The sequence below is a fragment of the Vespa velutina genome, chromosome 10 (assembly GCF_912470025.1).
Source record: "Vespa velutina chromosome 10, iVesVel2.1, whole genome shotgun sequence".
Classification (NCBI taxonomy): domain Eukaryota; kingdom Metazoa; phylum Arthropoda; class Insecta; order Hymenoptera; family Vespidae; genus Vespa; species Vespa velutina.
In genome coordinates, this window is record NC_062197.1 from 7,348,423 (window position 1) to 7,369,814 (window position 21,392).

At 30.1% G+C, this 21,392-nt stretch overlaps 6 protein-coding genes across 12 annotated transcripts in view; 3 read left to right on the plus strand and 3 right to left on the minus strand.

The window, feature by feature from the left end:
* LOC124952600 (zinc finger protein rotund) overlaps positions 1-4,375 on the plus strand; it is a 37,361-nt gene extending 32,986 nt beyond the window's left edge. The window contains exons 10-12 of the mRNA XM_047502718.1: positions 1-399; positions 479-820; positions 1,261-4,375. The exon at positions 1-399 is cut by the window's left edge and continues 948 nt beyond it. Coding sequence (XP_047358674.1) covers positions 1-399; positions 479-820; positions 1,261-1,421 — 902 coding nt within the window. The 3' untranslated portion in view covers positions 1,422-4,375. The remainder of the gene's footprint in view (positions 400-478; positions 821-1,260) is intronic.
* Positions 4,376-7,579: 3,204 nt separating this feature from the next.
* Positions 7,580-11,033, minus strand: LOC124952596 (protein FAM76A). Its single transcript, XM_047502709.1, has 7 exons — positions 10,755-11,033; positions 10,387-10,451; positions 10,076-10,289; positions 9,253-9,389; positions 8,839-9,082; positions 8,507-8,744; positions 7,580-8,141 (listed from the first exon to the last, which is right to left on the minus strand). Exons 1-6 carry the CDS (start codon positions 10,848-10,850, stop codon positions 8,511-8,513), a joined length of 990 nt encoding a protein of 329 aa, XP_047358665.1. The 5' UTR covers positions 10,851-11,033; the 3' UTR covers positions 7,580-8,141; positions 8,507-8,510.
* LOC124952597 (enoyl-CoA delta isomerase 2) lies at positions 10,324-14,620 on the plus strand. Of its 4 annotated transcripts, none has more exons than XM_047502711.1 (7): positions 10,324-11,350; positions 11,491-11,631; positions 11,737-11,882; positions 11,974-12,094; positions 12,237-12,326; positions 12,457-12,591; positions 12,673-14,620. In XM_047502711.1, the coding sequence occupies exons 2-7, from the start codon at positions 11,539-11,541 to the stop codon at positions 12,826-12,828; spliced, it is 741 nt and encodes a 246-aa protein (XP_047358667.1). In that variant the 5' UTR covers positions 10,324-11,350; positions 11,491-11,538; the 3' UTR covers positions 12,829-14,620. The 4 variants fall into 4 exon arrangements, with proteins under 4 accessions (XP_047358667.1, XP_047358669.1, XP_047358668.1 ...); XM_047502713.1 differs by having other exon boundaries at positions 10,324-11,245; XM_047502712.1 differs by having other exon boundaries at positions 10,324-11,062.
* Positions 11,012-17,253, minus strand: LOC124952590 (DNA repair and recombination protein RAD54B-like). 4 transcript variants are annotated; one of them, XM_047502694.1, is made up of 11 exons: positions 16,714-17,253; positions 16,028-16,234; positions 15,845-15,944; positions 15,676-15,768; positions 15,465-15,600; positions 14,815-15,383; positions 13,970-14,726; positions 13,740-13,899; positions 13,494-13,620; positions 13,182-13,412; positions 11,012-11,151 (listed from the first exon to the last, which is right to left on the minus strand). In XM_047502694.1, the coding sequence occupies exons 2-11, from the start codon at positions 16,228-16,230 to the stop codon at positions 11,059-11,061; spliced, it is 2,469 nt and encodes an 822-aa protein (XP_047358650.1). In that variant the 5' UTR covers positions 16,231-16,234; positions 16,714-17,253; the 3' UTR covers positions 11,012-11,058. The 4 variants fall into 4 exon arrangements, with proteins under 4 accessions (XP_047358650.1, XP_047358652.1, XP_047358649.1 ...); XM_047502696.1 differs by having other exon boundaries at positions 13,970-14,371; positions 14,456-14,726; positions 16,028-17,253; XM_047502693.1 differs by having other exon boundaries at positions 16,028-17,253.
* LOC124952598 (40S ribosomal protein S10-like) lies at positions 16,631-17,856 on the plus strand. Its single transcript, XM_047502715.1, has 3 exons — positions 16,631-16,787; positions 17,251-17,395; positions 17,479-17,856. The coding sequence occupies exons 2-3, from the start codon at positions 17,252-17,254 to the stop codon at positions 17,812-17,814; spliced, it is 480 nt and encodes a 159-aa protein (XP_047358671.1). The 5' UTR covers positions 16,631-16,787; position 17,251; the 3' UTR covers positions 17,815-17,856.
* Positions 17,857-18,138: 282 nt separating this feature from the next.
* Positions 18,139-19,535, minus strand: LOC124952599 (bladder cancer-associated protein). Its single transcript, XM_047502717.1, has 2 exons — positions 19,100-19,535; positions 18,139-19,024 (listed from the first exon to the last, which is right to left on the minus strand). The coding sequence occupies exon 2, from the start codon at positions 18,956-18,958 to the stop codon at positions 18,716-18,718; it is 243 nt and encodes an 80-aa protein (XP_047358673.1). The 5' UTR covers positions 18,959-19,024; positions 19,100-19,535; the 3' UTR covers positions 18,139-18,715.
* Positions 19,536-21,392: the final 1,857 nt, after the last annotated feature.

Here is a 21,392-nt window from a genome sequence, read left to right on the forward strand (position 1 = left end):
GGAGTCAGGCTGGCCTGATCGCAGGCACGCACAATCTTCACCTCGGCCATCATCCTGGACTTACCATTCACGCGAATTCCACTTCCTCCGGGTCTCTCAATCACAGATACTCGCCGGCGAGTTCTCTCTCCCCGGACGATCACGGTTGCTCGCAAAGTGGCTCGCTCAGCCCGAACTCTCAGGGATCGAGGGGTTATAGGTCGTTGCCTTATCCACTTAAGAAGAAAGACGGGAAGATGCACTATGAGTGCAACGTCTGCTGTAAGACCTTCGGTCAACTATCGAATCTTAAAGTTCATCTCAGAACGCATTCCGGTGAGAGACCGTTCAAGTGCAATGTCTGCACCAAAAGCTTCACGCAACTGGCGCATCTACAGAAACATCATCTCGTGCATACCGGTAAGTGAATTTTCTAACTCAAATAAATATCGTAATTCCGTGATCATAAACTAACAAAACGATATTATTTTTAACGCAGGCGAAAAACCTCATCAGTGTGAGATCTGCAAAAAGAGGTTCAGTTCTACTTCGAATCTAAAGACTCATCTCAGATTACACTCCGGCCAAAAGCCCTATGCTTGTGACCTTTGCCCCGCGAAATTCACCCAGTTCGTTCATTTGAAGCTACACAAGAGACTGCACACGAACGAAAGGCCTTACACCTGTCAAGGCTGCGACAAAAAATATATTAGTGCGAGTGGCCTGAGAACTCATTGGAAAACGACCAGTTGCAGACCGAACAGTATCGAGGATGAACTCGCTCTCGCAGCTGCCGTTGGCTCGCCAACATATTACGAGTATGGTCCTGACATGAATGTCGGTAAGTGTTCTCTTTCACTTTCTTCTTTCTTCGTGGTATTAACTTATTTAGATTTTCATATTTAGATATCGACGAGTAAGGAGAAGAAAGATCTTTAAGAGTCTTATTTTAAACCGTTGTCTTATGATTTATTTCTGAACAAACACAATTTATTCAGACAATTGCATTTTATCATTAATTCACTTTACTCATAAATTTACATTGCAATTTACTTGAAACATTTTATTTACACGAATTAAACAGAACTATTACCTATATATATATATATATATATATATATATATATATATATATATACACACTTTTTGTTTTCAAATACCTATTATTAAATTTGATATTTAAATATATGAAAAATTTTTAACTTTAACATTGAAAACTCATAGGATTATTCGTCGTGTTTATTGGCGATGTTAAAACGAAGAAAATTTTCTTCGTTTTAGGAACCATACCGAAGGAATGCGAATTGGAACACATCGAGAACTATGAAAGGCACGGATCAACACATGGGCCGCACACTACATCTCTTCATAACTTGGAGAACCCAGTGGCGAGGCCAAGCGTAATAGAAACCTCCCAGCCACATATAATCGAATGTACCTAAGGGACGGGGAGCAGACCCTTTTGCCCTGGCGCAAAATCCAGCCGTGGAAACGTAAACGAGATTCGGCTGACCGAGCTCGCACCAGAGCGATACCTTTATCCAGAGTGGCAGTAAAGATAAATAAGAAAGAGTGAGAAAAGAAAAAGGAAGAGAAAGAGAGAGAGAGAGAGAGAGAAATGGTGTACCTTGTTTATTAAGACTCGTGTGCGAGATGCCTTAAGAACGTTCCATTTCGCGTAAACACTGTTTAAAGGATGTGACGAGTGAATAGAAGGACTTTTCTCCAATTGTTGTTATCGATTCGAAAGGGGCAAAAAAAAGGAGGAAGATAAGGAGAAAAAAGAAAAAGAAAGAAAGAAAGAGAGAAAGAGAAAGAGAAGGGGGCATGAGAAAAGGATATAGGAACAAAAAGTAATGGATAGAATGTAAAATATTGTTAAATATTGTTATTTAGTTCATTATCGTTGATAAAAGACAATCTAAGTTTTACTTAAATACTCTCCTCGAGCTTCGTTGTTTTTAGTGTATTATAAGAGATAGGAAAAAGAAAAAAGGAAACGTCGAAGGGAAAAGTAAAAAAAAAAAGAAAAAAAAAAAGAAAAAGAAAAAGAAAACGAAAAAGAAAAAGAAAAAGAGAAAGGAAAAGAAGAGTAAGAGAAAGTGTGTGTGTGTGTGCTAATGTGCGCGCAAGTACGTCGTTACTCGGCTAGGACCATATAAAGTTCCTTGTACATATACTCGTTTCCATATTTTTTCTATTGTAGCATTATCAAGGAAGGAAAGATAACGAGTTTGATAGTATTAACGTTCTAGAAATATCGATAATAAGAGCGTCGTTCTGCCATTCTGGGAAAATCTCGAAAATCGTGTCCATCGTTTCTCGGTTACCTTTCCACGGTCCATTCGAAAACGTGTGCGTGCACGCGCGCCATAAAACACAGCGGGAGGAAAAGAAAGAGAGAGAGAGAGAGAGAGAGAGAGAGAGAGAGAGAGAGAAAGAGAGGGAAAGAAAGAGAAAGAAAGAGAAGGAGAAGAAGAATGTATACTTCTATGAAACTGACTCGTTTTCTCTCTCTCTCTCTCTCTCTCTCTCTCTCTCTCTCTCTCTCTCTCTCTCTCTCTCTCTCTCTATCTATCTTTCTCTATCTCTATTTTTATCTCTATCTCTATCTCTATCTCTATCTCTATCTCACTCTTATCGTATCAATCAATGATAAAAAAAAAAAAAAAAGAAAAAAAAAAAAAAAGAAAGAAGAGATGATCGTTTTAGGAAAAATTTTTTTTCAAGTCCAAAGCTCAAAAAATTCCTTAATTGAATTGTTGTTCCAAAAGGCATCTCTGTGTGTACGTATCTGTGTACGCATGTAAGAGAAAGAAAAAGAGACAGAGAGAAAAAGAGAAAGAGAAAAAGAAATCGTCCGCGCGCGCGCGCACTCACGTGGAGGATATTTAAACGTCGATGCGAAACACGTCGACCAAAACGGCGGATTTTGTCGGCACCCGCCAAGCACGTTCGAAAATGCGCGAGCAAAAGACACAATGAACAACCAGTGACGACACGACTGCAACTATACGAGACCTGTACCTGTATATATTAACATTACTATAAATTATTCTATAATTTAAAATGAGGTAATATTTAAGGAGGTCTAATTTATGAATACCTTTATATACGATACATTATATGTACCTCGTCGTAGGTTGCCGATCGGTAGGCTGCGCTTCGTGAATCACGTTCGGAGAGAAAATTCAAAAGAAAAGTAAGAAAAAGAAAAAGGAAAAAAGAAAAAAAGAATAGAAAAAAAAAGGTCATTTGCATACTCTCGGCTAATTTCGTAGATCATGCGATCGTGTTTATACGGGTTCTTTTGCGACGCTACGAAACAAGAGATCGAGTTCATTCACGAGATCGATCGATCGATCAATCGGTCGGTCGGTCGGTCGGTCGGTCGGTTGGTTGATTGGCCGGTTGGTTGGTCGTCGGTCCCTTTAAAGATGAGGAATAAGAACGGTCGCAGAGGAGGTCGGAGAATCCAAGTATGATTTCGCGCACGAGCAACGATCGATCGTCAAGTGGAAATGTCTAGGTATTATCGTTCCTCCTTCGTCGCTTCTCGCTCGATCGTGCACAAACTCTTGGTAATTTATTGCCATAAAGAAACGCACGTGCTTCACGTAACAAACTAATTATTATTACACCGAGTTCAGCGAACGGATGGGTACGCTTGGTCGTGTCTCTTGGAAAGAAAGTCAGACGCTAAGCTATCGAAGACAAAATTTCAATCGATCGGTTTATGTCAGTTTAAATAAGTTTTTCATCATCATTTTTAATCTACGATAGAAATCTACTACGTTTTCTTTTTATCGTTCTAACTTTATGCGAATATAACTTTGAATATTATAGTTTAATTAATTTTAAATTTATATATATATATATATATATATATATATATATATATATGTATATATATACACACACACATATATGACATATCGTTGTTAATAGGTTTGTAGGTAGAAATATCGTAGATTGTAAGATTCTTTTATCCAATCGACCGTACTAGAGACGCGACAAAATCGCTAGTTATTTCACGGAAGGGATGTTACATACGTACATAAGTCGCCCGTATGTACGTACATATGTATGTATGTATTTTATCAAATTATCGAATCCGCTTAAGTGAACATTAGTGAATCATTTCAATGAGAAAAGAAAGCTTAATATCGATTCGAATAAATATATATGTATACATAAATGTATATTTTTTCCTCTTCGAATCTTTCGAGTGCAATAACCAGATGAATTGTTTTAACGAAAAAAAAAAAAAAAAAAAAAAAAAAAAAAAATAAAAAAAGAGGAAACAGAATTTTCGTAGCTTATTCGAACTTGTCTTCCAGCATTTACATAGATAAAAAAAAAGTTCGATTATCGGAGCGTATCCATTTAACTATTTCTACATACATACGTATGTATATGTATGATAACTTGTGTACTCGATAGTGAGAGAAAACATTTTTCGTATTAAATTACATGAGATCGTTATCGATCGTTCGAGTCGACGTTATCGGATCGTTATAAAAAAAAGCATTCGTTACGATCAATTTGGGCTCGTTGATAATTTTGACAAATTAATATAACGACAACAGCGACCGCGTGAGTCGTGTTAAAAAAAATCTAGTCAAAGCTTATGAAATGCGATAAAACACTATATAACAATTCGATTCCCTCTTCTTAAAAGGAATATGGCGTTTTAGAAAAAATTTCTTCGTCGAGTCCAAGCACGGGAATTTGTTTGATCTTTGAAAGCAATTCGTGTATGATGATGCGTCACGGTGATTCAGAGTAAAAAGAAAAGAAAGAAAAAGAAAGAGAAAAAAGGATTTCTTATGCACAAACAGTACATATATCCTTGGCCTATCTAATATACGCATTTATATCAAAGGAAATATGTATACTTTGAGAAAATATACCGACAGATTCTGAACTTCCGTCATTCAAATTATGTAGTGTTACCAAATGACGCCGATTAATTATTATATACTTAAGAATAATAATATTCTCATCCTAATTGATTCGCACAAAAGCAAACTAAGTGATCGATCGTTTATCCTGAAAGACAAAGAAATAGACATTTTGTCCTAGGAAATCGCCACTCCTTACCATAATCTATAATCTATTATCGTGGTCACCTTTATCTGTATTTTACAATCTTCCATCAATTTTTATAGGCAACACCACACTTTGTACTTCCACTAATTTTAAGAAAGCGTCAATTTTTGTCGACGTAGAAATCACCGTAAGCGCAGCCTACCGCAATATACGAATACACAACATACGTATATAGTATGTATGTATGTATGTATGTATGTATGTATGTATGTATGTACATTTACGTACATATGTCTTTACCGATCGATGATTAGGAAACTCGTATCGTTTGACGGATATTAAAGAAAAGGAACAACTTCGTAAGAGTGCTAAGAAAGAAGGAACGAACGTGTTTTTGAATCATCGATTTGTAATGATTATACTTAACGACGTATCACAGACTGATATACGCACGGCTCTCACGCGTCTAAAGAGTTCTAAAATATAATAATAATAATAATAATAATAATAATAATAATAATAATAATAATAATAATAATAATAATAATAATAATATTAATAATAATAATAATAATAATAATAATAATAATATTATAATAATAATAATAATAATAATATAATAATAATAATTATTATAATTATAATAACAATAATAATAATTATAATAATAATATTAATAATAATATTAATAATAAAAATATTAATTATAATAAAAGAAAAGAAGGCCAGGTAAAAATGCGGAACGATTTCAGATCGAGGGTAACGAAAGAGTGATTCCAGATATGTAAGCACAAAGCGTTAAGAACGTTATTCCGAATGCTAGCTTTCTCAACATGCATCATATATGTATTATGTATTTAGTTGTTAAGAGAGGCGATTGGAAAGAAAATCTCGCACACACAAAAGAAACAGAAAAAGAAAAAGACACAACGTTTGGTCCGGAAAGTTCATTTCGTTCATTTGAGATATCTACGAATTGTTTTCAGTTTATATATATATATATATATATATATATATATATATATATATATATATATATATATCAAGAATTTTACACGAACATGAGTTCACGCAAAAAGAAAGAAAGAAAGAAACCAAAAAGAAAAAAAGAAGAATAAATAAATAAAAGTTCCTCCGTGAACGTTTCTTCCAAATAAACGCTAATCCGAACAAAGCCAATCGAAAAACATATAAAGCCTTGAAATATTCATTAAACCTGCTGATACGTTATATGTGACAGGCAACGTGGGTGACTCAGGCATTCCATTTAAAACATTTCTTATTTATAGAAACTTGTACATATAGTGCACGCTATACCAATTAATTATTTATGCAAAGTGTACAAAACTTGGGTAGCTTATGAAGGCGTTATGGAAAAATTCGTCTACGTATGCATAGTGCTTGACCAACGCGATATTGAAATAAAAACAGAGAAAGAAAGGGAGACAAAAAGAGAGAGAAAGAAAGAGAGGGATGAAGAGAGAGGGAGAGAAAGAGAGTTATTTTTGAAAAGTCGACAAAGTTTCGACGATAAATATTTTTGACGAATTCTTTGTTCATCGCTTCATTATCGGTACACGCTTCGTGCGACACTTCACAAGGATATATCTACTCGATATTATTACCGTAGATCAAGAAGTATTTTTGCTACGTTCGTAATCTTTACATGCATGCGTACATCCGAACGATATAAGGTTTCCAGAAACGCTCTTATAAGAAAGGTATTATTCCATATCGATTCTTGATTTCCCGCTTTGCCTGTAATAAGCGCACTATAAATATTATAAACGGATTTAAGAGAAACCTAGTATTTTAGGTTTAAACAGCGAAATGAAATGAAATATAAGAAAAAAAAAAACGAGGGATGATATCAATAGAAAAGTTGTAAGAGAGTAAGAATGAAATCAAAGAAAAAGAAAGAAAGAGAGAAAGAAAGAAAGAGAGAGAGAGAGAGAGAGAGAGAGAGAGAGAGAGAGAGAGAGAAATGAATAGATAAATAGATAGGTACATAGATAGATAGATAGAGAGGAGGAAAAAGAGGAAAAGAGAGAACCGTGTAAATATGCTGAAAGTAGTAAAATATCGAAAGAAAGCGAGAGACTAAACGCCTCGGCAACAAACAAGCAATATTTAGTTCTTATCATCTCTCAATAAAATAAAAAATAAACTCCAACCGTATTTGTACACGCGTGTACAATTCTCGTACGTATATTTAAACGACTATAAATTAAAAGTTAATTATCCTTACACTTCGTATATAGTAAATTGTTACGCATTTATTATCATTACAATTATTGAATAGGTAATGCTCAATTAGCATTTGTTTCTTAAAATAAAAAATAAATATATGGCTGTTGGATATTTACATGAACATGTCACTACCTTTTTGATACCTAAATAAATACATATATATCCTCCTATATTCTTTTCAAAAGAAAAAAAAAAGAAGTAATAAATATGGATTGAAAAAAGATGATTAATTAATATTAAAAGAAATGAAAATTTTATATGTAAAAAGGTTACTCCAAGTACCGACACAACGGTGATGAATGCTTTTAAATGTTTTATTGTAAATTGACCTACACAATCACCATATCTTGGCTCATTTTCGTTACATTATTGTTATTATAAATAAGAAAATGTTACGAGAGCCGTATCATTCAATTCATACAATCTATTCACATATAACATCATTTATTTATTTATTTATTTATTTATTTATTTATTTATTTTATTTTATTTTTTAACGCTATTTCGTTCGAGAACATAAAAAAAATCGCTTTTTAATCCTGGGAGACGTTGCTTAAATTCTTCAAAATTTCTTTCTTTCACGACAAAAACTTATTTTGCATATAAGCAGAATTGTCACTCGCGAATTATTTAAGAAAAAGACTATCTAACTTATATATAACTTTTACACGCACTCGTCCTCCCGCACAAGGAGTAAACAAGACTTTCATGTATACATCGAAGATGGTATACATTCCTATAGTAATTAGAAAAATAATACAATTTTGTTTTATTAATGGAAACAATTAACTATTCGTAATGTACCACATGATTTATGAAGTTATGGGCATTCGAGTATGTTGTTGCAGCTAACGAAGTTCCTGCAAACAGTTTAGAAAATCTAACGTGGTATTCGTATTGTTATCTTGTCGATTTGAAATCAGTTATACCGTTTGAAAAATCAATAAATCATGCAAAGAAAAAAAGGATTACGAACACTCTGATTATTAATCCGAAATATTAATTTATATTAGTTATTTAACAATTGCCAACATGAATAACAAACGCAACAAATTTTATAAAGAATGAAAAATAATACAATTAAACGTGAAATATCTCTATACTTTGATCATTATTTATAATTAATACGTAACATACATAATGTCGCTCTATTCGATCAAATCAATTAACCTTGCAATTGCAATCAAGTCGGTAAGTGTATTAGACAACAGATACAATCTCCTACCTTATCAAGGTACAGGGCTGTCTGTTCCACTTCCACTGTTGGTCCCAGCTTCAGTCTTAGTAGCAGCTACTCTGTCACCTCGTTTGGATGTCTTCGATAATGATGCAACTTCTTTTAATAAACTGGATATCTTATGTTGCATATTAGATATTTTAGCTTCGTATTCTTTTTCAGTTGCTTTCATTTTATTACGTAGTTCTGTCTCGGATGTAAAATTTTTTGCCTTTAATTCCGTTATCTGCGTTTAACAAAAAGTCAAATTTATATATGACACGAGACTGTGATTAATTAACGAATAGAGAAGCTGTAAATGGTAATAAATTTATATAGACCTGTCTGTCTTTAGCTAGGAGTTGTCCATCTTTGATACTGATTTGTTTCTGAAGATGAGCTATTTTCTCTTTGAGTTGTGTAACTGCGACCACATGATCCGAACTGTTTGGATCGTGGGGATCATGTACTCCGGCCATTCGTGCCGCTTTAACCGGAGTAGGGCCATTCGTATCCCCTCCTTCCGATTGTGGTGGTAGCTTTGTGACATCAACTCTGTGTGGCCTCTTATTGTGACCTTTTAATCTATAACAAATAAATCAAGTCAAATAAGAAATTTATATTGAAAATGTAATAAATCGAATTTCTCTGTACTGAATATATCTTACACGCGACAAAAATTTAAATCTTGGCCAAGATTTCAAAAATTACTATGCATAATGTTAGCTTGTGACATTAGGTATTTGAATAATTACTTTTGTTCTTTGTGTTTAGCGGCCCGTTGTTGAGCCAGTTTCATATGTGCTCTCCTCTCTGCATCTGACTGTTTTGTTTTAGCCAAGGCCCGCTTATATGACAGAGTACATAGCCAACATAACAATTTGCCGTCAACCTAAAAACAAAAATACCATGGTAACTAGCAGTAGCGTTACTGCGACTTTAATGTATTACCATATACCAACAAGAGAGAGGTCTTAGCTGTAGAAACTACACTTGATGTTTATTCGTTCTCTAAAAAAAGAAAAGAATTTGTGACAGGAAGTTATACACACTGATCCGATAAAGATATACGAATCAAAAGAGAACAGTGTGCACAGCTACCCTCCGTTATGCAGGAACACAGGAAATATGGAAATCTAAGAAACTCTGCATGAAAAATATCTGTATAGACACTTGTAAATGTTATAATAACATGCAATACCAATTTTATAGATGAAAATTTCTTGTGTTCCAAAAAAGTGCACAAAGCATAGAGGAAAGACAAAGCATTAAATATATTCAAAATACATTGTAATCAATTTAGGACTCTTTATATGTATGTAAGTTAATACATGCAAGATAAATGTTATTAATAATATATTGCTTTATAGAAAATGATCTGAAAAGAATATATTTGCACATAAGAATATATAAAAACTAAAATTGATAACACGTTCTTAATACAAGTTAAACATATACGTCAGCATTATGTTAATACAAAAAATGTCGCAAGTAATAGCGATAGTATCTGAACAGCTGAAGATGTCTCCTTCGCTGTGATAAAGTATAATCTTTTAAAAAAATTAAATAACCTTTTACCTTTTTATCTTCATCCTGTCTGTCAAAGGCACACTTTTGTTTGCATTGCTCGCAAGTGACTGGAGGACCATAACGTTTTTCAGAGTTAGTACACCGTTGACACTTACTGCCAATAAATGCAGCAATTGTGTTGCAATATTCACACGCTGATGGTTTTCCATATGACTTGACATTTTGTTCACACTTTTTACATATGGTACTTGTATTTCCTTTTCTATATAAATAAAAAGAACAATAATTTGTAAGTATAATTCTTATATAGAAAGACTATATCTACATCTATCAAAACATTGCTTTGTTTCTATACTTACATCGTCTGTTGGAATTCCGATCTACAGTATGTGCATTTCACAACAGGGAATGCGCCTCTACATTCCTAAAGCAATAAAAAATAAAACTTAACTTCTAATAAGCTATTCAACAAAGATCAATTTGATTTCTAAAACTTTTTATAATAGATTCATCGATCCAATATTATTTGTAAATTATCTTGAATAATAGAAAAGTTTTCAAAACTAAAGTAGACGACCAATCACGCATTAAACGGACAATGATATTAAATGTTCTAATATTAGCAATCCGTTTCTACGAAACGAAAGAGACGCTTCGAAACGTCCCGCTGAAGTACGAAATCTCGCGCATAAATTCTTATAAACGAATTATAATCGAAAAAATATACCTTGCATAATTGTTGTCCTGGCGAAAGCTCCTCGAAAGGATGCCTGGAGAAACATCTTGAGCACGCAAAAAGTGCCTGCACATTGTTCGTGCTCATTCTCAAACAGCGAATCGTGTTTGCCCTTGCAGCTTCCAAATCGTAACGTCACGAACGATAAAACCAATTTCGAAAGGCGATCGAAAACGATGTTAACCGCGCTTCGATGCGTCTTCACAATTGTTTTCAACAAAAAAAAAAAAAAAAACGTAAAAATCGCGACGTAGATATGCCGTGCTCTATTTTCTTACATGTTTTATTAAATTGTTCACGTAAGACGCTGACTTCTCACAAGCATAACCACCTTACTCTTTTGCACTTGTTCCAACCGGTTGTTGATTTCATGCAGCCATCTGTACATCTAAACGAGAAACAGAAATTCGTACCGAAATTCAGGACGAACAAAGCGCTAACTATTAATCAATTTCAAAAATTTTATCATTATTTACAAATATGTAGCAAATTTTTCTTTCGTTTCTTATTTTTATAATTTTTTTCCAACATAAATTTTGCTCTTATGTTAGAAAAATATAAATGGCAAAAAGCAGGATTTTTCTTGCGTAAAATATTACTTATCGAAATGATTTAAAGTAGATTTTTTTGAAAAATTTTTTTTAGTAATATTTTCTGTACGAGTACTGGCGCTTGTAACAGATCTATATTTGTATATATACAACAAATATTTTTTTTTTATCCACAGATCAAGTGCTGACTTCATTGTAATGATATTGAGATAGATGCAATAAACATGGAAAAACATATTCTAAAAGTTAATTTAGAGAATGGAATTCAAAAGATCATACTTAATAGACCTAAGAAAAAAAATGCTTTATCAATAAAGGTAACGTGTTTATAACATTAATTAAAATATTAGTATATATTTCTTTATAATTCCGTTTTGCTGATATTATAAAAAAAAAAAACATTTATATATATTATTATACAGATGTACCAGGAAATAGAAAATATTTTAAATGATTCTTCAAAAAACGATAGCATACATATAGTTGTCTTAACTGGAGCAGGAGATTTTTTTACTAGTGGAAATGATATTAATATGTTATATTCAATTGAAAATTTTATACGTTTTAAGTAAATATAATTTTACTTATAAATTACATTAATATTTTATATAAGTATATATTTAACACAATAATAAGTTTATAAATTTGAATTCTTACAGAAATTTTATTGATGCTCTGATTACCTTTCCTAAACTGTTGATAGCTATTGTAAATGGCCCAGCTATTGGTGTTGGAACCACTATGCTTGGACTTTTTGATATAGTATATGCTTCAGAAAAAGTAATTTCATTACAAACTTGCACTAAAATTATTTTGTTTAATCAGCTGTTAGACTGATGTTTCGTCTCTGAATCATTATGTGTGATAATTAAGAAGCAATATATAAATCTTTTATTAAAGTTTTATTTTTTATATTTTTAAGGCATATTTCTATACACCTTTTACTAAATTAGGTCTAATAGCTGAAGCCTGTTCTTCATATACATTTCCAAAAATAATGGGACCAAGTAAGGTAATGGTGTAACATATATTTATAAATTTATATATTAATATAATTAGAAATCTTTATTTTTTTTATGTAAATATTCTATTAAATAAACTCATTCTCTAACAAAATATATTGAAAAATTTGTACTTTTAAGGCTGGCGATATGTTATATCTTGGTTATAAAATGAATGCTAAAGAAGCCAAAGAATATCATTTAGTTGGAACAATATATAAAGATGTAGAAGAAATATGGATATATTTAAGAAAATTGAGTCAACTTTCTATAAAGGTATATATATTTCAATTTCACAATTTTAACATTTTATTTACCATTTATACTAATTAAATAATTATTGAAATCAAACTCCAGTCTATAATGGCCATCAAATATTTAGTACAAAAATGGAATAAACAAACTTTGTTGGAAGTAAATAAGACAGAAGTGGAAGAACTTAAGAAAATATGTGAATCAGAGGAAGTTATTAATAGATTATTAAATTTTATATCAAATAAGAATAAATTATAATTTCTAATTTTCATTAATGCTCAATTTAAAAATCATTATAATATAATGTTATATACTTTTGATTATACTATATTTTATTTTATTATCAAAGAACTTCTAAATTGATTCATATTTTTAAGTTATAGAGTTTTTAAATATGAATGAAATATGTTTAGATACTTGTTTTAACATAAGCTCCTAAAAAAAAGATATATATTAAAATATATATTATGCCTTATATATATTATCATGGTGATAACTACTTATCATATTATGATATAAAACTAATTAACGATGATACAAAGATGTAAACAAATGTAATATTTTTTAGATAATAATACTTTCATTAATATCTTGTAATTCTGTTATCTTACTTGCATCAAATCGTCTCCAAATGGTTTTCTATAATGTTGCCAATCAAGAAGTTGATTAATAGTTAAATTTTGTTGAGATTGCTCTTTTTTTATAATATCTTTTGTATATTCTTTTCTGTTTGTATCCTCACATTCATCTGATAATTCATTGAGATTTACTTGATCGCCACATATACAATTCATCAAATCATGTGTCAAAGAATCTGTGTTTAATGTTAAAGTGAATAGATCCTACAAACAACATGTTGATAAGAAAATCATTTTAATGACAATTATTAAATTGTACGGATATTGTAAACGACTTTAATTTACCTTTAATTCACTGGATGATAGTTTCAAAGAAGAAAGATTATTTGCATCAATAACAACTTCACTTAAACTTGTTTTACTAATTTGACGTTGGTATATTTTTTCTTCAATCGTGCCTGACATTAGTAATCTATTAATTGTATAATAAAGAATTTATATTATTAGTATTTTTATTAATGGATTGATGATGATAATTACTAATTTTTAAATTACTGAAATAACAAGTTGTGCATTATAATTGTAACATACCTGTAGATATAAACACTCTTTTTTTGACCATGCCTCCATATTCTCGCCATAGCTTGAGCATCTGACGCAGGATTCCAATCTGAATCAAATAATACCAGTCTAGATGCTCCTGGTAAATTCAATCCGACACCACCTGCCTTAGCACTTAATAAGAATATTTCTGTAATTATAATCATGTAACTTTATAAAAAAAAAGATATAGCATAATGGCAATATATATGTTTACTTACTACTATCATCATTTTTGGAATTGAATTGTTCTATAATTTTCATTCTTGCTACATTTTGTGTACTACCGTCGAGTCTGCAATATTTCAGTCCTTCGACATTGCAAATAGATTCGAAAAAATCAAGTGTTTGTGTGTAATAAGAAACGAGTACTATTTTTTCATCAGTTTTTTTTAAGTTTCTCATTAAACATCGAACGATCGTTATTTTACCGCAATATTCTGTTTCATTATCATTCGAAGCATTATCATTTTTTATTAATTGTAAAAATGCTGGATTATTATTTAAAAAGTTATCTTTATCCTTTGTAAATAAAACTGGATGATTACAAATCTTTTTAAGAGCTGTTATAATTGTTAAATGTGTAGCTTTTTTTTCCGATATCGTATTGTCGAACCAAGTATCTACCACAAGGGAATACAAGTTTTTTTGTTTTTCTGATAAGTGGCAAAATATAACCATTTCATGCTTACGCGGCAAATATTTACTAATTATTTCTTGGGTTCGTCTTAAGATAAAAGGATTAGTTGCATCGCGCAATTCTTTAGCTCGTTCATTTCCTAAAGATTGAGCATCATCCGATGCATATGGACATTGAGAAGCAATGATAGGATCTTCATAATAACGTTTATATTCGGTACTACTACCTAAAATAATAGGATTTACAAAATTGACGAGCGTATAAAATTCCTGTAAATCATTCTGTATAGGCGTGCCTGATAAAAGAATTCTTCTTTTACAATCAATTTCTTGTAAAAGCTGTGAAACATAAAATTTATTTGTCAAATATAATCACATGTGAACTTATTAAAAAAAATAATTCAATAAAATAAAACAATACTATTACCTTGGCTGCTTGTATATTACTATTTTTCAATCTATGTCCTTCATCGCATATTATTAAATCAAAATTTATTTCTTTGATTTCTTCATAAGTTCTAACAAGCATTTCATAACTAATAATTAGTACCTGTGATCTTGGTTGTCTTTTAAAATTTTGTGGCTTATTTTTACTATCAGCAACAAAAGGAAAAATCCTATGAGAGCCCAACCAATGAATAAATTCTTTTTTCCAATTATTACACAAACTGCTAGGAGTCACAATAAGTACACGTTTTAATATTGGTTTACCAAATGGTCCTTTCTTTAAGAGTGTCCATATCAATGTTATACATTGTAATGTTTTTCCAAGACCCATTTCATCTGCTAAAATAGCACCAAAATTATTTTCGATTTTAATTCCCATGATACATTCATAAAGAAAAATAACTCCATCTCGTTGATGAGGTCTAAGTACATTCGTCAGACAAGCATCTACAGACACTTGTTGTTCAGTTTCTGGACTAATATTATCAGTACCATCTATTTTAGTACAAAAACTTGGCATTATCAATGCTTCAGAAGTTAATTCAGAGCCTATAATATAACATTGATAAACTGTAAAATAATGGAATGAAATATTTGTCCATAAATATTTTTAACTTAAAAATTTCATACTCTTTTTAAGTGAAACTGCTAATAAACATGAACCAACATTGGAAGTTTTAAGTCTCTTTCTTGGTGGTTCTTTGTCTTCTATACTTTGGCAAGTATCACCTGTTAAGTTTACATCATGTGATACCAAGCTAATTATCTAATAATAATTTTAAATTGATTTTAATATTAACGTATTAACTTATTGGTCAAATATATTACAGTATATATTTACCTCTACTTCTTTACTGGCAATAAATAATCTAAAACCTTCATTTAAACATTGTGGATTGACTGTTGTTCTGCCAATAATACTACCGTCCAGATTCTATTTATTGATAAAAAGAAATATACAGAATATTCTTATAATAATCTATTAGATAATACCATGTTAAACATATTACCTTCAAAACTGCATTTTTTCCAAAAACTTCTAAAAATCCATCACTGTCCCATGTTTTATGTTTTTTAGTAGTTACCTTACCAAATACAACGTTAAACATACTAAAATCAATATTAGTTCATATTATTAATAAAAAAAAAAATAGAATTAAAATAAATTAAATAAAGCACACAAAAATATTTACAGTTTATTATTACTTTCTACATATGAACGTTCATTCTTATTTATGGCATTCAATTCAGGATTACACTCGAGAATCGCTGAATCATTTTTTACATCATTGTCAATGATGACCTGTTTTGATTTATTAAAAAAACTTAACACTCTCGAAGTACTTCTAACAGAATTATTTAAATTATCAAATTCTTCATTGTTTTTGTGTGACATTTTGCTGAAAGTGCACGAAAATAAATCACCAAAAATAAAAAACTTCAATCTTAATGTTTTGTTATTTAGATTATTAATATATATTATTTACAACTATGTAAATAATATTGCAATTAAATAAATACTCTTCACATTATTAAAAATACTACATATATAATCCGCAATCTTTTTGATATTTGCGCTTCACGAAATTTATAAACCATCTTTCGAATTTACATTACAGAGGGCAGCACATTTATGCGGGAATATTAATAGCATGACTGACAATTTGATTAAATAAAAGTTGAGTAATCATTAATTAGATTAATTATTTATAAATTTATATTTATGCTATTATGAGCACAGACAATTGTCTGTAATAATTGTATTAAAGTAAATAAAATTTGTATATATTATATTTAATCTTCTTTCGATTTAAGTGAAGTGAATCGTATACATAGCGACATTAGGCTTTTTCAAACTGATTGGTAACATTTCACAAACCTTGTTTGTCTATATTAGTGTGGTCACCCTGCATGTCTTTCCTCTTGAAAAGAAGGTCCACAAAGAAACATCAAGTACGTTTTTTTTATGTTAAATATCTACCGAAATCTTGCAAATCTGTTGATATTGCGAAATATTTTTAATATTATTAAATTATATATGTTTTTAGAAATATATTATTTCATACAATGCTAAATATTTTTAATGCAGACACGTGATAAATTTTTTACACTATACAATCTGAGAAGCTAATAATATTTTTTTCAAACTTACATATTAATGATCTCGTAAAAGTTACAAAGACATAGAATTCTATGCATTTCTGATGAAAATACAATTGCTTTTAACGTTTAACCTATATTACACATGTAATTATGTTTTGTTATCTATAATACATGTTTATCAACCTAACATCTGTCTATTGGTCCTTTAAAAGTAACAAATTAGCAAGATTAGATACTAAATAACTGATATTACACAGTATATAATATCTCAATTTATCAATAATAACATAGAATTAAATATTTATATTTTCAGGATGTTGATGCCAAAAAAGAATCGTGTTGCTATATATGAGTACTTGTTTAAAGAAGGTGTCATGGTAGCAAAGAAAGACTACCATGCTCCTAAACACCCTGAACTTGAATCAATCCCCAATTTACAAGTAATTAAAGCAATGCAGGTAAAATTTATCTTGATGTTCAATTTTAAAAGAAATTATGCGTATTTTTTCACTTTTATAACGTTTCTTTCATTATTTTATAGTCTCTCAAATCCAGAGGACATGTCAAAGAACAATTTGCATGGCGACATTTCTATTGGTATTTAACGAACGAGGGTATTGAATATTTACGTGGATACTTGCATCTTCCACCTGAAATAGTACCGTCTACATTAAAGAGACAAGTAAGGTCTGAAACTGCAAGACCCAGACCAGCTGCAGGACCAAGAAGCGAAGCTTCAAGACCAACAGAGGATCGTGCTGGATACAGGCGAGGTCCAGGAGGTCTTGCTGGACCTGGTGATAAAAAAGCTGATGTTGGTGCTGGTACAGGTGATTTAGAATTCCGTGGTGGATTTGGACGTGGAAAAGCCCCATAAGCAATTTTTGTAAAATAAAATAATAAAAATTTCTTAATGTAATACTGTGTTTTAATTTTTCAAAAGATAATATTTTAGTACTTGTCTATTTGATATGTAAATATATAAGGTTCATTATTATTTATTATTATAATATGCAAATTTTACTATCTAATCTCCATATATGAAATAGATAGATTAAGTCATGTCTATTAGAATAAAATTTTCATTCTTTAAGTTTTCTTATATAATATTTACAATGTCATCTTCACATAAATTTTGTTCTTATTAATTTTTATTCAAGATGTTTCTTTAAAACTATAATTAACAAATAGAAACAACAAATAGACTTATAATAATTTATTTATTTTACATTTAGAATATACCTTTTCTGTTAATACATTAAAGAAATATCATTTAAACACATTTGTAAAGTCACTGAAATGCCATATTTTAAAAAGAAGTTATCTATCAGGAAGATCATCATAACAATGTTACAATTATGTTAATGTCTATATTTTTGTGAATTTCCATGAGTTAACTATGCTACATGGTAAGTTTGTCAATGGATGAAATTGTATACATTTAACAGTTTTCTCGAAGATTAGACAATTTATCAAGAATTTAGCTCTAGTTTTCGAATCCTAACAAATAAACTCGATACATTTATTTTATGAAATATTTGATATTCTTTAATAGCTCATAATTGGAAGGTTATGAAATATAAGAGTTTATAATACATTTGTTATAAAACTGTAAGCTGACAACTTATATTTTTGTGTTCATACTCTATACAAATACATATAGATTTTATCACTCAAATTGACTATTTCAGGATAATATTTCTTAAACTCATTCTTGAAGAAGACAGATGCAAAAAACAAGTACAATTGAAATATCTAGGAAGAATGATAAAATCATTTTAACCATTAGCACATCTTACAGTGTCGCAATTTTTGCTCCATAGGAAGCAGTTACCGATACCACTGTAACATATCAGAAAAATTGCAACTAAGAAAACTAAACCGCACGTATTACAAGGTTTTCTTTCCAAAAAGAATCCAATTAGATAAAGTGCCATAAACATAACGTGCGTTTGTAGCAATGCAGGATTTACGGGTTTGGGTATTAATAATACTGGAAGCAACCACTGTAGGCAATACATTCTTTCTGTTGTGTGTCTTAGCGTTGTACACAGGATATATCAATCAAATCTCATCTACGCGAGAACCTTTTAAAAGACAACGTAAAAAAATGCGTTAGTCACATCCTTATAAAAAAAAAATATCTATTATTACTTCATTACTTTATGAACCTCATTCGGAAGCATCATTGCCTATGCAGAGAATATTTTTTCCTTCTTTTTCTTAATAAATGCAATTGAGCTTATGAACGCATTTGTAACGATATTAATATTTTCACAAACAATTTTTTACAATTCAAGGCCACAAATATAATCACCAATTCCAAGACAACTCGTCTTAAATTCGATCAATCGTGAAACGACAGGCGATAGAATGTTCTCTTCTACCGTTAACCAATCAGATTTTCTATGCGTATAAAGTTTATGAAGAACAGCAAATGACTTCACCTTTTTTCAGAAACGAAATGCAATATTAAAAGATTGCAATTAATAATCGATTTAATCTTTATAAAGTAAGCTACTTAAATAGAAAAAAAATGTTCGAGACATCATTTACAATCACAAATCATTTATCTGTCACTTCGTACCTTATATGACCATATTAGCAAAGAGTTCAAATAGAAGTTTCTAGAGAACAGAGGATTCTAACAATCATCCAATAAAAATGCAGGATTTTTCATATACACATACACACACACACACACAAACATTTATATGGTAAATTCTTCTTAATATAATATATTATATAAAAATAAATGCATTACGTGAAAGAGTTACTATATAACTTTATATAAATATAATTGGTCATTTTTATTTAATATAAGTTGTGAAAAATAAAATATAACGATATATGATTAATCCATGAATAATAATTAATTATAATTAACTTTTGAACTATTTCGTTGATTGGTCGTTTCACTAGAATCAACCTTATTAAATTTAATTCAATCCATCCATTTGATCTACATTTCATATAAATTAAAAAATATATTGTTGATTTTCATCGATCTGTATGATCAAATACTATGATGAATATATGTATATATATATATATATATATATATATATATATATATATATATATTATATAAGATCAAACACAATGTCTATAAATGGAAATATGTTTCATTCAAGCATTCATATATCTGCGGGCTTTTCAAAAATCGTATATTTTTAAATAGCAAAGTAACAGATCGAATCTATTACAGATTTCAACCTATTAGGTGAACCGGAAAGTAATGTCGCTTTCTTAAATTAAATTCAAACGAATAAATTTTTAACAAGTTTTTATTTTTAATCACAATCAAATATCGATATGCGCAGAAACGACATTACTTTCCGGTCCACCTAATATATTGAGTAACTGTTCGCTACTTTTCGTTCGTAGCCTATGTGAGTACAGCGACACGTATGGGCAAAATATGAACTATAAACGTAACAGCGAAACACTGTTTCTATCATATGCCTATTACATCAATGTACAAACTTATGTAGGTTATAACTTTCGCTTAATTTAACAATTGAATTAGTGTACGACAGAAATTTTTATATATATAGTAAAAATAGTAATGCATCTGACAAAAGCATAAAAAAATCATATACCAAATTATACTTCTCTCTGTCCCTCTTCCTCTTCCTCTCTGATAATAAATTAATTGAAAAGTATTTGTTAATCGTACAAACTTTATATCTTCTCTTTCTAGTTAAACATCTACAAATAGCTAAAGCATATTTAAACAGCCATTAGTTCGATATTACTTATAAATGGAATGAATGGCTCATATATAAAATATGATATACATTAGACCAAAAATAATATCGTGTATCTAGGTTTTTTTATTCTAAAATCTACGAATTTTGAAAATTAAAATAGAGCCCACTTAATTGCTCCTGCTAATACTCACATATATGTGTCCGTCGACGCTAACGTTTGAGCGTTTTTCCTATCCTATCTGTACAAAAGAACGGAGATATACTTTCTCTATATATAATGCGAAAAAATGTCAAAATTTTCATGTAAAAATTTAAATCCCTCGATAATGAAGCTCGACGATATATACCGATATAACAAATCCTCGCTGATAAATCGGCATTTCGACTGTAAATCGATTCCTCGATGGTTCTGATGACGCTATTGCTTTTAATATAGAACATAATTTTATAAAAATAATAATAAATTTATTCGAATTTAAAACAAACAAAAATTAAACTTGTATGACTCGAAACTAATTAAAAAATATATGACTCGAATTTAATAATAAAAATATATTAATACGAAATAATCTTATTCGAGTACATATTCAAGGATGAAATATTTTTTGTAATCTTAATTTTTTAAATCTATGATGGATTTAAGAAATTTTTTAAACTTCCCTACATTCATTATTGTAAAAGTACATTGAGTAATAATATAAAATATGACTAATGAAACAAAATTAAAATATGATTAAAATCA

Coding starts and splice junctions, on each gene's coding strand:
- LOC124952596 (XM_047502709.1), bottom strand. CDS start 10,850: ATGAGCACGAACAATGTGCAGGCACTTTTTGCGTGCTCAAGATGTTTC. Junction 10,290..10,386: donor TCGGAATTCCAACAGACGAT/GTAAGTATAGAA, acceptor TTATTTATATAG/AAAAGGAAATACAAGTACCA. Junction 9,390..10,075: donor GACAGGATGAAGATAAAAAG/GTAAAAGGTTAT, acceptor TTTTGTTTTTAG/GTTGACGGCAAATTGTTATG.
- LOC124952597 (XM_047502711.1), top strand. CDS start 11,539: ATGGAAAAACATATTCTAAAAGTTAATTTAGAGAATGGAATTCAAAAG. Junction 11,883..11,973: donor GAAAATTTTATACGTTTTAA/GTAAATATAATT, acceptor GAATTCTTACAG/AAATTTTATTGATGCTCTGA. Junction 12,592..12,672: donor TGAGTCAACTTTCTATAAAG/GTATATATATTT, acceptor ATCAAACTCCAG/TCTATAATGGCCATCAAATA.
- LOC124952590 (XM_047502694.1), bottom strand. CDS start 16,230: ATGTCACACAAAAACAATGAAGAATTTGATAATTTAAATAATTCTGTT. Junction 15,945..16,027: donor GTAGAAAGTAATAATAAACT/GTAAATATTTTT, acceptor TATTGATTTTAG/TATGTTTAACGTTGTATTTG. Junction 15,601..15,675: donor TTGCCAGTAAAGAAGTAGAG/GTAAATATATAC, acceptor AATTATTATTAG/ATAATTAGCTTGGTATCACA.
- LOC124952598 (XM_047502715.1), top strand. CDS start 17,252: ATGTTGATGCCAAAAAAGAATCGTGTTGCTATATATGAGTACTTGTTT. Junction 17,396..17,478: donor AAGTAATTAAAGCAATGCAG/GTAAAATTTATC, acceptor ATTATTTTATAG/TCTCTCAAATCCAGAGGACA.
- LOC124952599 (XM_047502717.1), bottom strand. CDS start 18,958: ATGTATTGCCTACAGTGGTTGCTTCCAGTATTATTAATACCCAAACCC.